At 39.0% G+C, this 17,875-nt stretch overlaps 1 protein-coding gene across 1 annotated transcript in view; it reads right to left on the bottom strand.

Moving 5' to 3' along the window:
• The window catches only part of Hdac8 (histone deacetylase 8), a 246,324-nt gene that overhangs the window by 123,910 nt on the left and 104,539 nt on the right, over positions 1-17,875 (bottom strand). The window contains exons 8-9 of the mRNA XM_090326956.1: positions 9,021-9,193; positions 5,264-5,358 (exon numbers count right to left, since the gene is read on the bottom strand). Coding sequence (XP_090183082.1) covers positions 5,264-5,358; positions 9,021-9,193 — 268 coding nt within the window. The remainder of the gene's footprint in view (positions 1-5,263; positions 5,359-9,020; positions 9,194-17,875) is intronic.

Below are 17,875 nucleotides of genomic sequence, written 5' to 3'. Positions count from 1 at the left end.
GTATTTTTATACTCGGATAACAAACAATTAGAAATTTAAGATATGCCATATGCTCGGTGTGGGACACATGTATATAAGCCTAGCTACTTGGGAGACAGAGATAGGGAGGAACATGGTACAAGGCCAGCACAAGACCCCATTTCAGGAGAAAGGGGGGATGTAATCCAGAATTCAATATCTATTCTACAAAATTAATAAAAGTGAGGAAAGAGGTGAGTGAGAATCTTGAAAGGGGTGACATGGATCAAGATGTATTCTATTTGTATACGGCTTTGTAAAATGGCAGCTCATTTGTACAACTACTGAAAGATGATGAAAGTATGTTAAAAAGAAAAAGAAAAAGAAGGCTCATTTCAGGCAGCCAGGTGATGGCAGCTCATGGCTATAATTCTAGCTACTCAGGAGGATGAGATCTGAAGATCACAATTCAAAGCCAACTGGGGCAATGAAGTTCAGAAGATTCTTACCTTCAATTAACCACCAAAAAAGTCAAAAGTGGAGCTATGCCTCACTATAACTCAGAGAGAGTGCTCAGGCCCTGAGTTAAGCCCCAGGACCAGCATACAAAAAAACCAAACCCACCTCAACTGATAAAAATGGGGTACAGCAAGTAGTATGCCTGCCATCCAAACTATGTGGGAAGAGTAAATAAGACATTATAATTCAGGCTCTGAGCTTAAAGTTGAAGCCCTATTAGAAATGAGCAATGAAAGCAAAAAGGGGCTAAGGGCATACAGCTTAAATAAATGGTAAGAGTTCCTGCTTAGCAAGTGCAAAGCCTTCAGTTCAAATCTCAGTACCCTCACGAGGTAACAAAGAAAAGCCATAAACTGGATGCCAGTGATTCATGCCTCTAATCCTAAACTTCTCAGGAGGCTGGGATCTAAGGACTGAGGTCAAAAGCAAGCCTGGCAGGAAAACATTTTTTTGCCAGTCCCGGGGCTTGAAGTCAGGGTTTGGACACTATCCTTTGAGCTTTTTCTCTCAAGGCTAGCATCCCACTACTTTGAGTCAAAGCGCCACTTCCAGTTTTCTGGTGGTTAACTGGAGATAAGAGTCTCACAGACTTTATTATATTGACTGGCTTTGAACCATGATCCTTAGAGCTCAGCCTCCTGATTATCTAGGATTACAGGTGTGAACCACAGTGCCTGGCTCCATGAGATTCTTTTTTTTTAATTTATTTGTTTGTTTATTTATTCATTTATTTTGCCAGTCCTGGGCTTGAGCTCAAGGTCTGAGCACTGTCCGTGGACGTTCTCAAGGCTAGAGCTCTATCACTTGAGCCTCAGCACCATTTCCAGCTTTTTTCTATGTATGTGGTACCAAGGAATCGAACCTCGGTCTTTGTGCATGCTAGGTAAGCACTCAACCACTAGACCATACTCTCAGCCCTGCATGAGATTCTTATCTAAGTATCCTCAAAAAAGCCAGAAGTAGAGCTCTGGCTCAAGAGGTAGACAGCTAGCACTGATTTCAAGCCCCAGGACTAGCACATGCACAAAAAGAAATGCCATATACAATAAAAGCTGTTGTAAAATGTAGTTAAATTCAACAAAATTGATGTAAGATTAATGAAGAATTTAAACTAAAAATTAGAAATTTAAGATGATCTACATAAATGTAAAGATATAGGAAATTCATGGATTGAAAGACTAATAGTCCCAAATAAATCCATATATATTCAGTAAAGACTTTTACATTAGTAACATATATTATGTATGTAAATCAACTAAACTGATTTAATAACCCCATGTATTTCCTAATATGAATGAGACACAGTTTTCATAATCAATCCACCAAAGTCTGAATAAGTATTTTTGTTAATTAATCTGTTGATAATGAATATTACCATGTTTCTGCTCAAAAAGTTATTTCAGATTTTGGATTCGTGGGTGAGCTATTCAATCTGTATATAAAACTGCCATACTTTATCATACATCATGGGATCTAAATAAAATTATGAGACTACAGAATATCCATATACTCATTCAAGGGCACTCTATAGTCTCCCACCAATTGCCACTCAAGCTTTAATTCGTCTGACACTATGTTCTCACACATTCTATGTTCTTTTTTTTTTGCCAGTCGTGGGCTTGAGCTCAGGGTATGAGCACTGTCCTTGGACTTTCTCAAGGCTAGAGCTCTACCACTTGAGCCTCAGCACCATTTCTGGCTTTTTTTCTATGTATGTGGCACCGAGGAATTGAACCCGGGTCCTCATGCATGCTAGACAAGCACTCTACCACTAGGCCAAACTCCTGGCCCCTCACACATTCTATGTTCTACACAACACAAACTTCCTATGAGTCCTTTCCAATCTTAGTTCTGTCTGTGGAGAAGAATGCTTTCTTCTTCCTCCTTCCATCTAGAAAACTCGCAAGCAACCTCTGTGTTTCAGATGAAAGCATGATGGAAACACGTCCTCTAAGCTGTTCATTTGTTCTGGTTTTGTGTACATTATCTCCTTGCCTCTATTTGATGGTGAGATTTTTGAGTCCAATGGGTTTTATCCTGTTAATCTTTGTACCTCTGAATCTAGATCTGAATAAGGCCTGGCAAATAGTAGCGACCCAATAAAAACATGTTTAATAAATGAAGGAATAACTTGATGGGGCTTACTAGAATTAGGTTAAGGTTTTTTTGGAAAGCACAGTAGTGAAGTGGGGAAAGGGCAATTGGAAGAGGAGGTGGACTACTGTCCCTGGAGAGAAGAAAACAAAAGCTGAAGACCGAGAACAAAAAACTCAAACAGAAACAGTATGGAGGTCAGCCAGGCTGAAGCTGACTACTGCAACAGCTTGACCCTGTAACAATACTTCATTTCTCAAGCATATTTTTCGATCCTGAATTCCCTTTATATCTGATGCAAATCCCCACGGTCTGAGGATTCTGTCCCTGTCTATTTTATCTTTCTCTCTGCTCTCTCTGTCGTCTCCCTTGCCTCCAATCAATACTTGAACTCAGGCCTGGACATTCTTGCTTGGCTTTTTTTTTTAATCAAGGCTGGTGCTCTACCACTTGAGCTACATCTTTACTTCTGGCAGTAAGAATCTCATGGACTTTCTTGCCTAAGGTGGTTTTGAACTGCGATTCTTACATCTCAGACTCATGAGTAGATAGCATTATAGATGTGAGCTACTGGTATCTTTCTGTTTGTCAGTACTGGGGTTTGAACTCTGGGCCAGGGCCTGACACTTAGCTTACTAGGAAGAAGCTGTAAAACTTGAACCACATCTCCAGCCCTTATCTTACAACTATCTGCTCACTGGCAAAGCGCCCTACATACCTTTATATCTTCTATGACACGTAACATAGCATAGTTCCTGGCACACAGCGGGTGCACAACAAATATGTTTTTTTGATCTACTATTTGTTGGTCCGATTGTAGAGGACCTCAAGGATATTTGTGTGCAACTGTGTTTTGTGACACAAAACTTATATATGCTTTCATACTGTGTTGTCTATTTTTGGCAATTTTCATTAAAATGTTATCTTATTGTAACTTGAAGACTGTCATTTCAATTTTCTTCTTTGTTCCTTCTTTGATGACTCACATCTCTTATACCAGAAGGATATGACAGAAAGGATTCACAAAGGGTTTGAACAAATTTATGAATGACGGAATCATAAATATCTGGCTATAAGCAGTGAGGAGTTGCAAAGAAGAAGGAAGAACCTGCATTTTCAAAGTGTCTATTAGGTGCCAAAACCTGGGTCTCAGGCACTTGACATGCGTTACATCACATTTAATCTTGCAGAATAATCTCTAGCTGACCCAATCTCTGTTCAGGCACATAACTACTCCAGGTACTAGAAGCAATATTTCTGTTTATTAAAATTTTATCAATCTTTTAATACAGATGAATCTTTTCATTTGCTCTTTGCTTCCTTGGAACATAACACTGACTCTTAATTCTGACTTCTTCTTGCTAAAATTCTCTCTCTCTCTTTTTTTTTTACATAACTCGATCAGTTTTTAAAGTCCCAGTGCTTTAAGTTACAATGCAATCTGAGATATTCCCACAGCAATAACAGCAATTACATTTGTTCACAGCACTTACCTTTATATTTCATTAACCTTCCAAATACTGAATAAAAGTAAGTCAAGAAAAGAGACTTCTATTAACCCTGACACTAGCAAATTGTCTGAGTATAGTGCACCTTCTATTTGTGACACAAAGCGCATATGCCTTCCTACTGTGTTTATTTTTTGCAATTATCATTAAAATGTTATCTAAATATTTTGAATGTTTTTTCTGAGATTCATATACCTTCCCCATAGTTAAAAGGAAACTGGAAGCAAATTGGAGTAAGGCATTTATAATTTTTAAAAAATAATAGTAACTTTAAAAAAGCCTAATGTTTCCAAGTATATAGCTACTGTATACTTCAGGCAGGAATCACACTACAACCAAAACAACATTCTTCATCTTTGGGAAATAAATGGAGAAGGGGGGGCTGCATGCACTGCTTTGTTATTGTAAGTCATACTGTCTAAGGTCTGTAGCTACATCCAGATCCTTGACAGCATGTTTCCTGCCAAGGGTGGAGGTAGAGAACCAGAATAGTACACCTTTGCGTTAGTAATTATAAGCCCACTTTGAGGTCCAGATAGCCTTCTATTACCTTGTTTTAGGAAAACGAGAGCCAGACAACTTTGCTTTTCAAAATCAATCTCAAATGAGTAAAGCAAATTGCAATGATACAAACTGACACATTTCACATTTTAGATGACTCTGTCCCAGTCTCTGGGGGTCACGTTGCTGGAGACACACCAGACCTGATTTTGTTGATTTCTATTCCTTGAAATTTACATTAGGCAGGGATAATTGAGAGTCCAAGACTATATCCCCCAAGAAACTGTGGGACATATCACCTATGGAACTTCTGAAAATCAGATGAGAACTTAGGTTCCATATTTAAGAGCTAGTCCTTTCCTTTTTGAGGCTAGGGGATGAAATATGCACATATTCCAAAGGCTTCTTTGTGTGAACAGGTGACCCTCTTCCCACAGTCTTTGTAATTAATTGAGAAATTAAAGATGGTTGGCCTTTGAGAGCGTTTGTAAAAAAAAAAAAGAAGGCAGAAGGTCTTGGATATTTTGGAACAAGAGTCCACTATTCTGCCAAGACAGTGTGTTATTGTTATTGAAGTGTCTCTCAACAAAACGGTATTGAGTGGTGAGGACGTGATTTTGATTAGGTGGAATGACTCAGCTCTTCCCCTTAAAGAAGAGAGAACTTGTCAGAGCCTTACTTACCTCATGATCTGGGATCTCAGAGGATAGTGTTTTCCCTAAGATGACCCCGGTCAAATATGTCCAGCAACGAGCTGTGTTGGCAAGGTTATAGCCTCCTGTCTCCATCAAGAATTGTTTAGTTAGGAAAACAGCAGGAGAGGGAAAGGGATAAGGGAGGAGAAAAAGGTGTTTTAATAAATGGGTTCAAAAAACAACTCAAAACATTCAGAATTTTACTTTAAAATGCTATAATAATATTTGTAAGCTAAATAGTGGAAAACTTTTAGGGGGGTACCAACCAGATTATGTGCAATGTAGAAGTGGGAATTCTAAGAGCAATGAGATTAAAGAGGCTCTTATCTCCTAACATATATGCCCTGAAGAATTCAAGCTCCTTTCAGTCTATTAAGAGACACCAGGAATGCCAGGCGCTGGTAGCCCAGTCCTATGGATCTCAGTTCAAAGCTAGCTGGGGCAGAAAAATCCGAAAGACTATTAGCTCCAATTAACCATGAAAATGCAGAAGTGGAGATGTGACTCAAGTGTTACAGCATCAGCTTAGAGTGAAAAAAACCAAGGGAGAGCATCAGGCCTTGAGTTAAAGCCCTACTACCGGAACACACACACACACACACACACACACACACACACACACACACCCCACTACAAATGTCAAGAAGGCTGAGAACTCTAGAACCTAGAACTTTGGAGGTAATCTATCCAATGCAGAGGTTTCTGTGATAAATTTTGCAACAATTCTATAAAGTGACAGTTGGATGCAATTTGTATTTTAAAGCTATTGGCAGAGGTAGTCCTAAAAGCCTCCAGGAAAGAGAAAAGGAAAGTGCTGACAGCAAGACTTCCTTCTTCAAATATCAGCATTCCTTTTTTACCACAAAACAGAGGCCTAGTGGCAGAGATCAAAGACAGTGAGATGAAGAAGGGACTGCTGATTGACGCGCTGACCCACCTCATCAGGGCCTGTCATACAGTCACCTAGCAGCCGTATTACACTGACCGATAATCAGCATACTTTTGTGCTGAATAGATGTGCTTTGCCATGTAAGCATCACAACACTGGCCTTCAGCTAAATTACAAGAGTGTAAGAGTTAGAATGGAATGATTTCCTAACCTCTAACACAGCCTAAAGGAAATAGATTCCAGTCTATTTTAGGTAGGATGACCGTATAGGTTATTGTCCAAAATGACAGACTTTTAAGAGCACAAGAGGACACTATTAATCATGACATTGGGAAAAATCGGTGTACTGTTTTCTTCTTTTTTTAAATTTTTTTTTGCCAGTCCTGGACTTGAGCTCAGGACCTAAGTACTATCCTTGGACTTTCTCAAGGCTAGAGCTCTACCACTTGAGCCTCAGCACCATTTCCGGCTTTTTTTATGTATGTAGTACTGAGGGATTGAACTTGGGTCTTCATGCATGCTAGGCAAACACTCTACCACTAGGCCGAACTCCTGGCCACTGTTTTCTTCTTTTTTGAAAGGTCAGGGATATAGGCTGTGTCTTTGGGGACTGAATGGAGTCCACCTATGTGTGGGGAAGTGGCCATCTCTACTAAATATCTTTCTATTAATACGAGCTGGGAACTTTAGTTAAATAGCACAGGTATGATGTTAAGCTCGTTGAGTATAGAAAAATCTGAACTTTTGAGATGGACTTGTCATGACTATTCACTTTCAAAAAGTCAATATAGGTTTTGCTTAAGTAGTACCTTATCCCTGCTATACATGTAATATTTGATTTGTAAATGTTTTCTAATGTGCAGAAATTTTCAGGAATACATGTATTGCATAAAAAGAGTTACACATATATATTCAAAAGCCAATGCTTTGGGCTAAGAAAGCAAAAGGCCTTTAGATTATGTGACTGGGCTGTTTAAGTAAATGCCTTAGCCTCACTCAAAAGTTCAGTTCTTACAGATGTCTATAGTAGACATCTAGCTCAACCTGTATCATAATCACCATCCGTAGCACTGTCAAAGTAATACATCATGCAATCCTTATCAATTTTACCTTTGGACTTCAGTGGAAGATAATATATTTTGTGCTAGATTTTCATAATAGTTTGTCTCTTAATTTTGGTCCCCCTTGGGTTAGAGATTGGCCAAAGAAGTAGGTTGGTAGACTTTTTTTTAACCAGTATTGGGGCTTGAAATCAGGGTCTGGGCACTGTCCTTTAGCTTTTGTGCTCTACAACTTGAGCCACAGCTCTACTTCAGGCATTTTGGTTGTTCATTGTAGGTAAAAGTCTCAAGCCTGAGTTGGCTTTGAGCCATAACCCTTAGAACTAAGTCTCCAGAGTTTATTGGATTACAGGTGTGAGCCACTGGCACCTAGCATATTGTTGGCATATTTGTGTTGACTGCTTACTCATTTACATAGATTAACTCATTTCCCCAGATTCCCCCTGATTTGGACTTTACAACAAAATTATAGATTATTAGTTTATCTATGATATATGCAATTGAAGCTCAATTTGTTTGGCCATATTTAACACACCAATCTATTCATCTAGTGAAATAGATTGTGCCATGTAAGAGAGAAGATGCTAAGCAAGGCATCTTTACAGATGGATGAAGGCTCAAAAGGTCCTCCTCTCAAATAAATGTATACTTCTGTTGAATAGACCCAGATTTCTGTTTAATAGAATAAATATCAGTACATGAGGAAGACAAGATACCCAAGAGAAAAGAAGCTCTTTGAAATATGCAAAGATGGCTATTTCCATTTTGCTTCATTATAACAAAAATCATACTTTGGGGAAAAACACCCCAAGTGACCTTAGACACTTAATTCAGTCATATATTTAACATTGATAAATGAGTAGAGTTAGAATTTTAATGGCATGTTTCTAAAAGATGACTATAAAACAGAAAAATCAAAGATCACACCAAGAGAAGATAGATCAATCTGTTGGGGGTCAAATCTATTCTTAGGATCTTGTGGTAATATTTTTCTTTTATTTTCAGTGCTAGGGATTGAACACAGGGTCCTGTGCATGCTAAACCAGTGCTCTACCACTGGGAGTATTCCCAGTTCCTGAGGTTACCTTTTGGCAAAGGAACTGGAAAAGGCTGAAGAGTGCTGAGGAGTCAATGCATATGCAGAGCTGAAGAGAAAGGAGGAGAAGGGAGCCTGTCAATCCTTTGTCAGGCTAAACTTGGAGCTGGCAGATTCCATTCACCTGAGCTTCTATGTCATATACAATAGGTTTGGTACTATCCAATACAAAACAGCCAACTGGCTTGCTTTCTTTCCTTCCTTCCTTTCTTCCTTCCTTCCTTCCTTCCTTCCTTCCTTCCTTCCTTTTTCTTCCTTATTTTTTTCAGTCGTGGGGCTTGAACTCTGGGCCTTGGGCACTGTTTTTGAGCTCTTCAGCTCAAGGCTACTGCCCTACACCTGGAGCCACAGTGCCACTTCTGGTTTTCTGGTTGTTAATTGGAGATAAGAGTCTCACAGACTTGGGGCCAGGAGTTTGGCTAGCATGCACAAGGACCCGGGTTCGATTCCTCAGTACCACATACATATAAAAGCCAGAAGTGGTACTAAGGCTCAAGTGGTAGAGTTCTAGCCTTGAGAAAACCCAAGGACAGTGCTCAGGACCTGAGCTTAAGTCCAGGACTGGCAAAAAAAGAGTCTCACAGACTTTAGTGCCCAGGCTGGCTTTGAACTGCAATCCTCAGATCTCAGGCTAAGACGGCCAACTTTTTATCCATGCTAACCAATAAAATAAGGAAGATGACTTTCTTTTGTACTCACCTCCTCCTAAAACGAGTGTTGCCAGTTGCCACTGAAGGATATACTTAAGACAATTGCCAAGCCCCACTGGAGTCATGTTAAAGGAGCACATGGGATCCCCAGCTATTGTATCTGCTCCTAGTTGTAAGACCACTGCTGTGGGATTAAATACTTGGTACACCTCCTTTAGTACACTGTAGAAAAGAGAAAGGACACAAAATATAAGAAAAACAAAAATTGGTTTGGTTTTATTATTTACTACTAGTGAATAGTTAAGGCAAAAGAAACTCAGGCTAGTCAGATAGTTCATGCCTGAATAATAGCTACTTTGGAGAACCTGTATTCAAAGTTGGGGAGTAGGGGAGGATGTTACACAAGATCCCATTTCCAATTAATCTGAAAAACCATCAGGCCGGAGGCATGGCTCAAGTGGTAGAACTCTAGCTAAGCAAGCATGCTGAGCAGGTACAAGATCCTGACTTTAGACTCTGATATCAACAACAACAAAACTCCTCCAAATTCTCATTCACATTCAATTCTCCACCAAAAGTAGTGAATAAGGCTATATGTGAATTATGCTTTAATAAATATGATCTTAAAAATCCCCCTGCCTGCAACCTCATCATTGAACAAATTGACTCTTCTGGCTCAGAACTCAGAATTAATCAAAATATTTATATTAATTTAACTTGAACAATCGCTCGGGACATAGATACACATTTATTCCATTGTAAAAATCTGGGGAAATGAACCACACACATTGAATAGTTTGAAGAATTCTTTCTCGTCACTTAAGATGACAATGAATTTATCACCAATGGGAGTGGAGGGGTGAAATGCAAGCTTTGAAAGCCTAGAAGGTATAATCTTACTTTGTATAATACAAAAGAACTTAAAAATTATGAAAGAGTCTTCTCCATGCATATGGAACCAACCTAGTATTATAAGGAAGGAACTTAACATCTGATGGTAAATTTAAAAGTACCCCAAAATAAGATACAGTGGATAATACTGAGCCCAATTTGTGACAAAAATCGATTTTTATTCACTGCTATCGAATCAACCTAATAGATGAAAAAGAAGATGTCAATGTGAGAGGTGACCTTAGTCAGGCTTCCAGTATTGTCATTATTTAAACACTGATGATGTCCAGAATGCATTCCTGAGAGTTATAAGGTCCTTGCTCTCAAGGGGCTTACAATCTACTTTCCAGACAAAACATATCTCAGTTCTCAAGGGCCTGAGTAACTCTTACAGAGACATATAAACAAGTGTAAATTAACAGACTTCAGAATTGAGAAAATACAGAGTCAAAATGTGATCAAAAATGCTGAGGTTAATGACCCTCTCATAATCAACATGTCAAATTACACCAGTGCAGAAAACTCAGAAAAATCCCAGATCCTTCAGAAATGGCAAAAGGAATTCTGGGATAGAAAATGCTGCCTTCTCCAATTCCTATGCAACTCCTTTGCTAAAAAGACTGCATTGTTTTCATTTCTCATCTACACTGACAAACAGTAAGTGATCATAGAGATTATAAGAATATTACAAAAATTATGACATATGATCCTTAACATGAGGATTCTTGGGCCTATTCTTTCTTTCATGTGCTTATCTCATGGGTGCAGAGGGAAGATAAGCCACCTGAATAGTTTCTACGACATTTATTGAGCATCTACATGAATATTGAACCCTATTAGCTCCTGCTGGGAGACACAGAAAGGCGTGATGTCTATTCTGAAAAGGTTTCTAGCAAAGGCGGGTGGGGGGGTGGGGAGGGGGAAGGAAGCAAGTAAGAATACTATTTTTTCCATTCATTCTTTTCCTCACTTAGCATGCATTTGCTGAGTGCGCCACTATGTGCCCAGCATGAAACTGTACCAGATGTGGCAGGAATTGAAAGGAATCTGGTACAGTAGTATCATCATGCAGCCCAGAAATAGAGGGGATGAAACAGGCTCTGGCAATATATAATGAAAATACCATGACAAATGAAGCATCAGAAACAGCACAGATCTAGAGGATGTTAGAAAGTGCTCTAACAGCAGTAACTCTTGACTTAGGTCTTAAAACATGAGACTGTACTACAGTGAGCCAACTCTTAAGACTGCTAAAATGAAAACCAGTGATAACAATTCCTGGGAAGGATGTGGAAAACTAGATCACATATATCTTGCTAGTGGGAATGTTAAATGTTATAGCCACCCCGGAAAATAATTTAGCAGTTCCTGACAAAACTAAAAATAGACTTGCCATATGAGCTAGGAACTATACTCTTGGACAATTTATTTCACAGAAATGAAGACTTGTTTTCATGTAGGAACTTGTACGTGAATGTGTACAGCAGTTTTAATTATAATAGCCCCAAGTTGGAAAAACCTAAGTGTATTTCAACAGGTAAATGGTTAAACAAACTGATATTTCCATACCAGTGAAATATTTCTCATCAATTTGAGAAAAACAAACTACTGATCCAATGCCATAAATGGATGAATTTCAAGGAAAATAATGCTGGATAAACAAGGCCAAAGAATATATATTGCATGACTTCATTCATACCATACTATACAAGAGTAACTTCAGCGGTGGAAAAGAGATTATTATTGAGTGCCAGGGATTAGGGATGGATGTGATTATATGGGTGTGACAGAGTCCTATGGTGATGGTATAGTTCTGTATCTTGATCATGGTTGTGGTCAGCCATGGTCAAATGTGATAAAACTGCAAATATATACATAAGAATAGATGTATAATTGGTGAAATCTGAATCAGATAAATAGAATGTACTAAAATCTTTTTTTTCGCTGCACTGGGATTTGAATTCAGACCTCATACCTGCCAGGCATGGCTCTCAAACTCGACAATGCCTTGAGCCCTCCAATATATATTTCTTTTTTTCTCTCCTTTTATTGCATCTAATTTTATTTTTATTCTTTAATTGGATTTTTATCTGTTACACTTCTTCCTTCCTACATATATTTCTTGACGCTGACAGTATATTAAATTGTATAAGATGTTAGCATGGAGGAAAGAAGAGGAAGATTGCATGGGACTTCCCTGTATATTTCATTGCAATATCCTGTGAATATGCAATTATTTTGTAATAAAATATTCTTAAAATCATAGGATAAGGGCTTGGGGGTACAGCTCAATGAATGGTACAGCATATGTGAAGCCCTAGATTCAGTCCCCTCAAATGAAAACAAGGCATAGTAGCTATTTATAGGCAGTGTGGGGTGAAGGTAGGGGAGGTAGAGGCAGGGATGGTTGTGGGAGGTTACTGGTAGGGAAAGAAGTTCACAGATATAAGTGCATTGCAGAAACATGCAAGTTTAAACTGACAGTGGAAGAATCAAGCTAGACGTGTAAATATGGGCAGCCACACTGATAAGCTAATTTCATGTCATCTAAAGGGTATGAAATGTGTGTCTCAAACATTGGGTATGAGTGCATGCGCACGTGTGTGCATGCATGTGTGTGTGTCTAGATATCCTTTGTTTGTATGTACTGCTCCTGAAGCTTGAACTAGGGACCTGACTGCTGTTCTTAAGCTATTGTGTTCAGGGCTAGCATTCTACCAGCTCCATTTCCAGTTTTTTGGTAGTTAATTGGAAATGAGTCTCAATAACTTTTCTGCTCAGGCTGGCTTCAAACTGTGATCTTCAGATTTCAGCCTCCCAAGTAGCTAGGATTATAGCTGTGAGCCACAGGCACCCAGCTTAAAGAATCTTCTTAAAACACTTGTGCTCAATGCACTGGCTCCAGGCAGAAAGAACAGAGAGAAAGCAATGGATTTCAGAGGCACTTCCACAATAGAATTAATAGAGTAATACAGAGTGATATGCCATTTGGTAGTTTGGTGACATGAAAGAATAAAGGAAGATGTTTCTGAAAGTTATTTTAATTGTTGCTAGGTAGAGAAAATGAGTCCTAAGGGAGTTCTGATGAAGTGGGCTCTGGATGAGTAGAGAAGGGTAAACAGAAGCCCTGAAAAATGGAGGGCATTTTTGTACATTGCTTAAAGGTCATCTTATAGAGGACTGGAAGAATAGACACTGGCAAATTCAACACTAGTGTTTTCATTTGATTTGACACTCAAATGGGAGCCCCTGGAGAAGTATGGGGCACTGACTGATACTGCTAAAAAATTATCCTTAGCTTTGGTTGCTGCTGTTGTGAGTAAAGTGAAAGTGATAAGGTCTAGAGACAAAGAGGTTAGCAAAATGAGTACTGAATCACATTAAGCATGAGGATAACAGGAAGTGAGACAAAGCAAATTGAAAAAACAAATTGAAGGGGTTGGGTGACAGGGCAAGGAAGAAGTGTCAAAGGAGAAAATATGCTGTGGCCATTCTTCTAGAGCTATCAGGAAGGGAAGAGAGAAATTGCTACTTCCAAATCTCCCCTTTGATCCTTTCATCTTCTCTTTAAAATCAATGTCATTTGTTACACTATTCAAATACTACCAGAGATTTTTATCTGTAAGGCTATAATGTATTCCTCCACCTTCCTGGAGGATTTTAGCACCTGCTCACAATATTTCTGTCTCTCTTTCCTTGCCATCATTCTCCCTAATTCTCTATTCATTCATCTACTTAAACTTGTAGGCCAGGAATGGGGCTGGAACACAGGGCTCTGTTTTCCATCAAGGCTAGCACTCTACCATTTAAGCCACGCTTAGACTTCTGGCTTTTTGCTGGCTAATAAGTGATAAAAGTTTCATGGAATTTTCTGCCTGGGAGAACTGCTAGGATTTCAGATGTGAGCCACTGGCACCCATCCACTTCCTTAAACTTTGATTCAAACATTTGCTAGTCTGTATGCTGCGTCTGAGAAATACAGAAATAAACTAGACTTGATCAAGGAGCTGATGGCCAAAGAGGGGAAGAAGACAGGGAGATGAACAACTCTGACAGTTGCTACAACATTCATCCATCCATCCATTTGTCCTAGCCCATTCTGTCATCCAACCAATCAACAAGCCTTAGCGATGTGTTTACTGTACTGAATATACTATTATTCCTATGGAGACTGTCACAATTCTGATAGTACAACTTTCTTACCTTTCCAATAACAATGATGTTAATCCGCAGTCTACTTTGATTATTCCTAAGCATGGTCACTCTATAGGAGTGCCACTGCACTAGCTTTTGACTTGACTTGCTTCACAGATCTTGAATGAACACCTTCAGTCCTTTTGGAAACTCTCAGCAGCACCCTTACTTCTCTCAATTCTTTGTCATTTTTCCCTTAAAAATCTGTAGGTCCTTGAATAAACTGTCATAATTTTCTGTCCTGCTCCACTTTTGTTTAGCTAACAAGTTAATAAGAAAAACATTAAAGAATTTTCTGCCCCATTCGAGAAAAAAAAATCAGCTGAAAAAAATCAAACTAATTGTGTCCACTACAATTTATGCTTACAACTCCAAAATCAACAAATTCTAGGAATGTTTATAGATTGAAATCGGCCATTATCTCTGCAGCTTGGCAGTCCTTCACTTTACTTCCAATTGATAAAGAACTGCATTTTGTGTATAACATTTGTTCCATTTTTTCCCTTTTTTGTGTTACTGGAAATTAAATCCAAGGCCTTGTACATGCTTGGCAAGTACTCTACCCTTTGAGACATACTCCAACCCTTTTGTATTTGTATTTTAATTAGGCCTGGCTAACTTAGCTCAGGCAGGTCTCAAACTCTCAATCTCCCTGCCTCTACCTCTAGGCAGAGGATTGTGAATTTAAAGCCAGCCTCTGCTATATAGCAAGACTACCTTAAAAAAAAAATATATATATATATATATAAAGCAGCCCAGTATGGTGGCTCACACCTGTAATCCTAGCTACTCAGGAGGCTGAGAACGTGAGACTCTTCTCCCCAATTAAGCACTGAAAAAGGGAAGTGGGGCTGTGGCTCAAGGGGTAGGGCGGTAGCTTTGAGCTGAAGAGCTCAGGTATACTGCCCAGGCCCAGGAGTAGGGTGGTAGCCTTGAGCTGAAGAGCCCAGGCCCAGAGTTCACCCACATGACCCACAAAAAAAAAGAGAGGCAAATATAGCCAGATTCAGGTGGCTCATGTCTGTAATTTTAACTATTCTGGAGGTTGAGATATGAGGATCTTGGCTCAAAGCTAGCCCAGGCAGAAGTTTTTGAAATTCCATCTTCAATTAATAGCAAAAAGCTGGGCTAGAAATGTGGTTTAATTGGTAAAGTATCAGATGTGAACAAGAAAGCCAAGCAAGAGAGCATGAGGTTCTGAGTCCAAGCAGTGGTACTCACCAACAAAACAAAACTATGAAAAACAAAGGCAAAAGTCTACAAATAAAAGCATCTCCACTCAACCAGATTGAGGTATACTTTAGGGATTAAACTGTCTCTGCTTTATACATGAGAATTGGTGGAAGATATGCGTGGATAAATGCCTTCCTCTACCTCTTTTCCTACTGTGAAATGTCCTCCTTCAAGGCTTTAATCTATCCTCCTCATGCAGAGGCTGGGATCAGGAAGAGGAGGGGTTTATGTGGTTTTCTTACATCTTTAGTCTCTGCTTCACTCTATAGGCTAAACCATTCAACTTCCCCTCTTTTTCTACAAAGTTACCTAAATCTGGCCTCTAATATCCAATTCTTGCAATCTACTGGACTATCTCAATTTATTCTAGGTTCAAGTCCTTTATCAGAGTTATAATTTTCAATTATTTGTTCTCATATCATAGGTTATAGAATTTTATTTTTCTTCAGTCAGTCATGGGGCTTGAACTCTGAGCCTGGGCACTGTCCCTGAGCTCTTCAGCTTAAGACTAGTACTTTACCACTTGAACCAAAGTGCCGGTTCTGATTTTCAGGTAGTTAATTGAGATAAGAGTCTCACAAACTTTCATGCCTGGGCTGGCTTTGAAGGGTGATCCTCAGATCTCAGCCTCCTGAGTAGCATTATAGCTGTGAGCCATAGACTGTGGGCTCTTTGCATGTCTAAGGAAAATTTAATGGTTTAACTTTTTTCTTTAGTACACTGATACCTAGTTGTCCCAACACTCTTTGTGGCAAAGACTGTCCTTTGTCTCACCAAATAATCTGGCCCCAGTATATAAATCATTTGACTGTGGAGATCTATTTTTTCTTTTTTTCTTTCATATATTTTTATTATAATAGAGGGGTTACAGTTATATTCGCCAGATACAAGGAGCATTACTTCACATACATTGATACTCCTCATGTTTTTGTCCCCATTTCCCTTCCCCCACCCCTCCCCTCATCTTGTTTCCCCCCTTCTCTTTTCTATTTCAAATAAACCAATAAACGCATATACAATATATCAGATCACAAGGCACGATACTGTAACAATATTAGAATAACCAAGGGACAACAAAAGAGATGAGGAAAACATAGTACATTAAGAACAACATTCACTCATTATATAGGTCTTGTGTCCATATCCTGCAGGTCCTTTCATTTAGCCTCATCCTATATGGCCTTATGTATCTAGGTTTAACTGTGGAGATTTATATGCTGGGTGTTGATGGCTCATGTCTGTAATCCTAGTTACTTTAGGAGGTTGAGATCTGAGGACTGTAGTTCAAAGCAGTCCAGCAGAACAGTCCAAGAGTCTTCTGGCAAAAATCCAGGAGTGGAGCTGTGGTTCAAATGACAGAGTACTAGCTTCAGTGAAAAAGCTAAACAAGAACATGACGCCTCTAGGCTAAGTCTCTGTATTGGGACAAAATAATGCAGGGATTCATTTCTGGTCTCTGAACTCTGTCCTACTAATCTATATATCTGTCTTCCACAGGTATCATTTTGTCTTAATTATAGGCTTGGAGAAAGTTTGGAAGTTAGAAAGTATGAGTTTTCCAACTTTGCCTTTCCTTTTCAAGATTGGCTGGACTATTCTGGGCTGCATTTCCATACAAAATTTGAGACCATCATATCAATTTGTATGGAGAAATCACCTGTGTATTATAGCTTCATCTGAACCAAGCTGAATCTGTTGTCGTACTAAATCTACTGCCTCTGTTAATGATAGCTGTTCTTTCGATCATTCATGTTCAAAAATGTGAAGCCTGTTAAGATTCTTCCTTTTCCTTGTTCCTCTTTAATTGCTAGTCATTTACATCTGTCTTCTATCATTCCCCCCTCCGCTCTCACTTATAACCTCCAAGGTAGATGACAGAAACAGTTTCCTAATGAGTTGTCCTGCCTTGACTCTTCTCTTCCCTGAGGGGATAATTTTGATCGTAACTTCCTTACTCAAAACTTTCCAGTGTCCCTCCATTGTCTTTAGATAACACTAAGCTCCCAACCAAAGTCATTCATGATCAGACCTGATGTACCTTTTTATTTCTCAATAATCTCTTAACCCCTATTATTTCATAGACAAATGAATCTCTTAGTTGTCAATCCTAATCACCTGCCTTGTTTTCCTTTTGCCAGTCCTGGAGTTTAAACTCAGGGCTTGGGCACCATCCCTGAGCTGCTTTTGCTCAAGGCTAGTACTCTACCACTTGTACCACAGTACCACTTGTGGCTTTTTCTATGTATGTGGTACTGAGGAATTGAACATAGGGCTTCATGCATGCTAGGTAAGCACTCTAATGCTAACCCACATTCCCAGAACCCCCTCCATTTTTTTTACAAGTATACCTACATGTTAATACCATATCTATTCTTTAAAGGCTAGATCAGATTCCATTTCCTCCATAAGTGAAATTGATAATAATAGCTTCTAAAGTTTATGAAGTACTTTATTCAGAACAGAGTACTCTTCTTTACACTTTATATGTACAAGCACATTTAACTTTCACAATTCATAAAAGATGGGCATTATTAATCTTGTTTTACAGAGTACTGTTTATGCATTTTATATGTAAGTATTTAATCT

Source organism: Megascapheus bottae, chromosome X (assembly GCF_031878675.1).
Source record: "Megascapheus bottae isolate mThoBot1 chromosome X, mThoBot2.hap1, whole genome shotgun sequence".
NCBI lineage: Eukaryota > Metazoa > Chordata > Mammalia > Rodentia > Geomyidae > Megascapheus > Megascapheus bottae.
The sequence above is the reverse complement of the archived record's forward strand: the minus strand, read 5'-3'. Positions and strand labels throughout refer to the sequence as shown.